The 6,767-nt window shown below is 43.7% G+C and overlaps 2 protein-coding genes across 2 annotated transcripts in view; one reads left to right on the top strand and one right to left on the bottom strand.

The window, feature by feature from the left end:
* The window catches only part of LOC119317909 (DExH-box ATP-dependent RNA helicase DExH15 chloroplastic-like), an 11,740-nt gene extending 6,993 nt beyond the window's left edge, over positions 1–4,747 (top strand). The window contains exons 10-16 of the mRNA XM_037592411.1: positions 898–1,104; positions 1,406–1,750; positions 2,379–2,615; positions 3,100–3,320; positions 3,912–4,011; positions 4,102–4,248; positions 4,473–4,747. Of these exons, the coding sequence (XP_037448308.1) occupies positions 898–1,104; positions 1,406–1,750; positions 2,379–2,615; positions 3,100–3,320; positions 3,912–4,011; positions 4,102–4,248; positions 4,473–4,571 (1,356 nt within the window). The 3' untranslated portion in view covers positions 4,572–4,747. The remainder of the gene's footprint in view (positions 1–897; positions 1,105–1,405; positions 1,751–2,378; positions 2,616–3,099; positions 3,321–3,911; positions 4,012–4,101; positions 4,249–4,472) is intronic.
* Positions 4,748–4,762: 15 nt separating this feature from the next.
* LOC119317910 (formin-like protein 16) overlaps positions 4,763–6,767 on the bottom strand; it is a 4,321-nt gene continuing 2,316 nt past the window's right edge. The window contains exon 2 of the mRNA XM_037592412.1: positions 4,763–6,322. Coding sequence (XP_037448309.1) covers positions 4,885–6,322 — 1,438 coding nt within the window. The 3' untranslated portion in view covers positions 4,763–4,884. The remainder of the gene's footprint in view (positions 6,323–6,767) is intronic.

The following is a 6,767-nucleotide window of genomic DNA, read 5'->3' as shown; positions in this document are numbered from 1 at the left end:
CGTGTGTGTTGCTGCGTGTGTGTGCGCGTGCATGTGTGTTGCTGCGTGTGTGTGCGTGTGTGTGTGTGTGCACGTGCGCGTGCGTGTTGTTGCGTGTGTGTGTGCACGTGCGCGTGCATGTTGTTGCGTGTGTGTGCGCGTGCGTGTGTGTTGGTGCATGTGTATGTGTTGCTGCGTGTGTTCTCCTGCCCTCGCACTGATGCTGCGTGTGTGCGCTATTGCCCCCCACACACATACCACATGAGGGGCAAAAGAGTCTTTTCAGGTGTCATTTAGGCTCAAAATGGACGGAAATGTCATATAGGGAATAAAATTTAGAACTTGTGTCAAATAGGGAAGAAAAACTTTTCCAGTGTCAAATAAGGAAGCAGATTTTAAGATAGTGTCAAATAAGGAATTTTCTCCTTAAGGTATACATGTGCCCCCTTTTGTTTTGAGCAGTCCTCTTGTTTCAGTCTGTCTATCAACTTCTATTTCTTTCAGGGCTTAGTTTAGGATTAGGTTGGTGATCTTTTGCCGGGCAATTCATCTCATTGGCAACTGAGGAGTATTTTTTGTTTTGTTTACAACAAACCAAAACGACACACTGAAACCCTTTCTATCTTAATGCAAACATGTGAAGCCATCCTTCGTGCTCTAGAAAACCCCCACCATGTGGGCACTTGAATTTACCTAGCATGCTAATATTGACATATGGCTTTGCCTATAAATGTTAAAATTTAAAACCTAAAATGATCCATCAACTTCAAAACCCAGTCTCTTTTAACTCATGGACACTTCCAAGAATTCGAGTAGAAGGTATTACATAATTAAAGTTTTTTTTTCATAACTTGTTGACCGAGGTACTGCTTATGATGTATTATTAGACCTTATATGTTCTATGCACTTGTTCCTCAGGAAGAGAAGAAGATACGAAATGAACTGAAAAAGAGGATGGAACTAGAGAGAATGGCTGCATGGAAAACTCAATTAGAAGAGTTTGAAAGTGGTTACCTCCCTTTCATGTGCTTGCAGTATAAAGATAAAGATTCAGTTCACCACACGATTCCTGCTGTTTTTATTGGAAGCCTCAGCTCGTTTGATGATCAAAAGATTGCCAGCATGGTGAGTGAGTAAGTTTCATTGCATGAGAGTTGTAGAGGGAAAAGCTTCATGGTTTCACTTTGGGATTGTTTACGTCTCTTGTTGTGCACGTTCTTGTCAAATGACAAGCATTAATTATCGGATACTGCAAAAATGAAAGTTCTGAACCGCAGTAGTTTACATCCTTTGCTGTTTGTATATCTACATTTTTGTTAGACATGCCCCAAGATATGAATTATTGAAGTTTTTCTCTACCACTTTGTCTTTGTGATTTCTGTCCTAGTGTCCTCCTCGTGTGTTCTTATGAAAATAACTATTGCAGCTGGAAGATGATTCTATTGGTCCAGGCAAGCAGGAATTTGATAGCGAGGGACAACTTCTTTGCCCATCATACTATGTTGCTTTGAGTTCAGATAATTCATGGTATCTATTCACAGAAAAATGGATAAAAACTGTTTACCAGACAGGTCTACCTGCTGTTCCTTCAGTGGAGGGTGGGCCACTCCCTAGAGAAACCCTGAAGCAGCTCCTTTTGCGTGAAGACATGATCTGGGATAAAATCGCAAAATCAGAACATGGTTTTTTGTTATGCATGGACGGATCCCTAGACACATGGTCGTGGAGTCTAAATGTTCCTGTGCTTAATAGCCTCTCAGAAGACGACAAGGTTTGCACTTACTCCTTGGCTTTCCCAATATTTCGTGCTTTTATTGTAAATTAGAGTTATCTGTTACTACCTCCGATCCATAATAAGTGTCGCAGTTTTGAACTAACCCCAGTTCAAAACTGCGACACTTATTTTGGATTGGAGGGAGTACTATCTTTAAAAGATATTGATTTCTCACAAGATTCACTAAGTGTTCATTTCTCCCATCTGTGTCTTGTAATAGGTTGTTTAATCATAGTGGTCGGACCATATGACTCTAGGAGTAATATACCGTAGTACTGCCAGTTCTTTTCATTTGTGTCTTCTAATAGGTTGGTCAATCATGTCGTCAGACCAGTAATACACTGCTACTGAGTACTGACAGTTCCTTCTAATGTTAATAGATAACCAACGTAACATGCACATCCTCATTTCATATATTATCATTTAATGCTATTCAAATCATGTCTGGTATGAAGTTATGCATTATCATTTGCAACTTGCAGTTCTGTTGACGTTTTAGCATGCAGTTCTGTTGACGTTTTGGCGTTGAACTAGCAACTTGCAGTTCTGTTGACGTTTTGGCATTGAACTTGCAACTTGCATTTCTGTTAGCATTGAACTTTTTTTTGTTACTCTTTCTTCACAGGTGGAACGATTCTCCCAGGAACATCAGGCCGCTGTAGAATCTCACAAGCAACAGAGGAGGAAGGTTTCACAATTGAAGAAAACAATCAGAAGTACTAAGGGTTTTAGAGAATTTCAAAAGATCATTGACATGAGAAACTTTACAAAAGAAAAGATTGAGCGTTTGGAAGCTAGATCCCGTCGTTTGACTAGACGCATAATGCAAATTGAACCAACTGGTTGGAAAGAATTTTTGCAGGTAACCATGTATGCTTTTATATGTTTGATGAACCTATCTAATTGAACTATATAGTTGTTGAAAGCACTCTGGTATTTTTTGTATCGTATCATTATATGTATAGAGTACATTGAGTTAGTTACTTCCACTTCATGCATTAATTAACTACGTAACTGAACCACATGAGACCGAAAATATATTGAAGTCATTGTAGCATGTCCTGTTGCTTCCTATCGTGCCCCCATTCAGCCCCAGCCAGTGCTCCTTGACCACCTTTCATTCTTCCACTACACTAATTAAACACTCCCTCTGAACCATCTCATGTGTAATATTTTGTTGAAAATATATGCTGTTTCTCTATAAAATGCCATGATTTGGTGAAAGCATTCAGGATCTTGTGGATAACCAGTATGATTGCACAATACTAAGTTACAGCCTTATGCTTGTCCTCGGTAAGTAGTTTCTCAGACATTAATTTTTGATTCTCTCAATGGATGTTTACCAGATTAGCAAAGTCATACAAGAGGCTAGAGTGTTAGATATCAACACCCAAGTAATCTATCCTTTGGGTGAAACGGCCGCAGCCATACGAGGGGAAAACGAACTCTGGCTTGCTATGGTTCTTAGGAACAAGGTCCTTTTGGATCTGAAGCCATCTCAACTGGCAGCAGTGTGTGGAAGCTTAGTGTCAGAAGGGATCAAACTTCGTCCTTGGAAGAATAGCAGGTACACATTTCAACAACGGCACCTATTTCTCATGCTTACAACTTGCTATGGCTATTGGCTTGTAAAGCCTCCTGTTATGTCATGTTTATACCTGTACAGCTGTCCCTATCCTTCATGTTGTGGCCCGAATCTGTGGAAATACACTGGCATATAATATAAATCAATTGGACCATCAATCCCACGTGCTGTGCTAAATTGCGGACCAGCATATTTGCTGCCCCAAATAAGCTTTGTATTGATGCAGTTAATATTTACACGAGTACATGAACTGAACTCTCCAATGGTTGATCAATATGCTTCATCATCAATAAAAAATGTTTATCCAATCAGTTGTCACCATATATTGCCGTGGCCTATTGAGTGACAAATATGTTCATACCATAGAAGGTGCAGCCAGTAATATTTTGTGTTATCATTTACTTAAAGTGATACCATAGAAGGTGCAGCCAGTAATAGTTTCTGTTATCATTTACTTAAAGTGAGAACTCCAGTGTATTCAATCTCCAGCCCAAAAATTGTCAACGTTTTTGAATAAAAATACTTCCTCATGTGTTTTCTTAGGCACCATGGTGATTGTTTAAAATTTTGCAGTTTTGTGTATGAACCATCTTCAGTTGTTGTTGGTGTCATAAACTATTTAGAAGAGCAGAGAAACTCACTCCTCGATCTCCAAGAGAAACATGGCGTAAAGGTTTGGCACATGATGTTCCTATTCTCCTGTGTCTTTAAATCAATAGTTGCCCTTGTTACTTTTCTCATTCACTTGCTTCTTGGCGTACAGATACCTTGCGAAATAGATACCCAGTTTGCTGGAATGGTTGAAGCCTGGGCGTCAGGGTTGACATGGAGGGAGATAATGATGGACTCTGCAATGGATGATGGAGATTTAGCCCGTCTGCTGAGACGAACGATGGATTTACTAGCTCAGGTATGTTATTGGGTGTGCAGATTCTGTATATCTCCAACGTGTTGTTAATTTTGTTGTCAATTTTCATGGTAATATGTACTTGATTTGTTTTGTTCCTTAAGTTCGATGATATGTTAATACTGTTCCTTTTTTACTTTTCTGGGCAACCTTACAGTCCTTAAGCTCGATTATACTATACTATGATCTGCATTACATTGCATAATACTCGCTGTGTTATATTCCAGATTCCAAAATTGCCAGATATAGATCCGGTTCTCCAGAAAAATGCACAAATTGCTTGCAGCGTCATGGATCGAGTACCGCTAAGTGAGCTTGCTGGCTGAAAGCCTGTAAATTGTAAGTACCACATTGGTCATTTGTTGTAGGTAGGCAATTCTTTGTTGTACCATGGACAAATGGTTACCAGTTAGCTAAAATATCATTTTTTTTATGGTTTGTTGATATCTGCACATCAAATTCAATTTCTGGATATATGTAATTGTATCTACTGTTGCCGACATGGATCTCATGTAAAGAACTGGAGAAAAGAACCAACATAAACAATTTCCTTATGTACAGTCTGCAGCTAACCTAAACCTCCAAAACAACCAATTCAAGCCAATGCAAACAATCTCCATTTACACCTCTCCATACATTCTATTCCTCATCACTGCTTGAATCTGAGTCTGCGCCGTCCTTCATAAAGTGCGCTGGCAAGTTTGGGAATCTTGGCATGACCCTCTTCCTTTTGCTATCTGCTTCTTCTGGTGGCGGTTTGTGAGCCGGTGGTGCTGCCGCCGCACCACCAGCCACCGCCTTAGCACCATCAGCTGCCCCCTTAGCGGCCGTCGAGGCCGCCGCTGTTGTTTGCTGTGATGATGGGGGTGTTGGCTTCTTTTGCTGCTGCAGTCTTCTCTTGATGTCCACACATGCCTGGTCCACCATCCCCAGGAAGTCCCTCACAATGACGAACAACTGGAGGGGATGAGCATTCCTGTCCTTGGTAGCACCTGCATGGTAGTACTCCGTTGTCCGCTGAACCAGATCAAGGACCTTCTCCTGCACTCCACTCAGTGCCTTCAGCTCTTGCTCCGCAGCATTGACAAAGCCTCTCAACCCTCTTGAGAATCCATCGTCCCCGCAGGTCTCCAGGAGCTTCTTGATGCCCACGAGTCGGTTGCCTAAGATTGCGCATTCATTGGCAGTCACATCGTAGTCCACAGTCGCAGCCTTCTTCACATTGGCGAACTCACTGCTGAGACCTCCAACAATGGGCAATCCTAGGTTCAAGTACTCGTTCTGCCTGTCCTCGCGTGATGGCCCCTGGCCAGCGGAGCCAGCTGCTGAAATTCCGCCAACAATGCTGCTCTTGGAGAGGCTACCAGAGCGGCGGACGCTGTAGTTGCGGTTGACAGCAAGGCGTTTCCCCTCTGCGCGCACAACCTCCTCGATGACAAAGTGGAGCAGCGTGGTGCCTCCATCAGTGCTCTTCACGTCATTGAGCTTGCGCAGTGCTGTGAGGTTGAAGGCCTGCGCGTTCCCCCGCGCCGTGCCGGCATTCATCCGGTTGCCCGCCTTGAGCACCGCCTCGAGGAGTTTAAAGAACAGCCCCTTTGTCCTCAATTCCTGGCTCGCCATCTCCAAGGTCTGGAGCGATTGCTTGAGCACAGCAATCTCAGAACCGTAGTTTACCTTGAATAGCAGTGCATTGACACGGGCAAACGGGTTGGGCACGTCGAGCAGGAGCCGGAGAAGGAAGGCCTCTGCGGGGGCAAGCCTGTCGGGGTTCCCAGAGAACTTCAGGATGGTGGCCTCTTCCTCCTTGGAGATGCTGAGCCGGGACAGCTTCTCGAGGACGTCCGTGCCGAGCTCGGTGTTGCCATCACGCAGCGCGTCGATGATCTCGTCCCGCCCCACGGTGAGGGACCGGAGGATGATGGAGATGTTGTGCGACTTGCGTGGCTCAATCAGGAATATCTGCTCTTCCGAGGTCGAGCGCCCGAGGCCGCTCGACGCGTCCTTGGCGTCCGCGGATTTCGTCTTGCGGTTCACCGCCGCGGTGCCGAACAGCGCCTCGATGGTGCCTTCATCCAAGCTGCAAACACGTCAGAGTAACAACACCGTTAGAACGTTCTGAATCGATCACACAAAGCTGGAAAACAAAAAACCCCAGTTTCTGAACACTAGCTTAGTATAGTTTCCAATCATGTATCCAATCGGTCACTAGGTATGATTCTCTTATGACTGGATGGGTGACGTGGCAGAGCTAATAATGTCCAGCGCAAGCTGACGGAGAAAAGTGGGTGACATCTTGACCGGGTTCAAGGCGTCCACATCCTGCTCCTAAATCCTCCCATCATTGCTTTGGAACTGGGGCTACAGCGACCCGTCCCCATCCAGATTCTTTACGCGATCAAACAAGCTAAACAATAGCACAAAATCATAAGTATACGGTTGATTCTGTCAAGGTAGATAGCAAAGCAAATGTGAATTGAATTTCATGCTCGTTCAACGAAAAGCACGCCGCGCCAACTCGTATA

The sequence above is a fragment of the Triticum dicoccoides genome, chromosome 6A (assembly GCF_002162155.2).
Source record: "Triticum dicoccoides isolate Atlit2015 ecotype Zavitan chromosome 6A, WEW_v2.0, whole genome shotgun sequence".
NCBI lineage: Eukaryota > Viridiplantae > Streptophyta > Magnoliopsida > Poales > Poaceae > Triticum > Triticum dicoccoides.
Note: the sequence above shows the minus strand (reverse complement) of the source record. Positions and strands in the feature narration are given on the sequence as shown.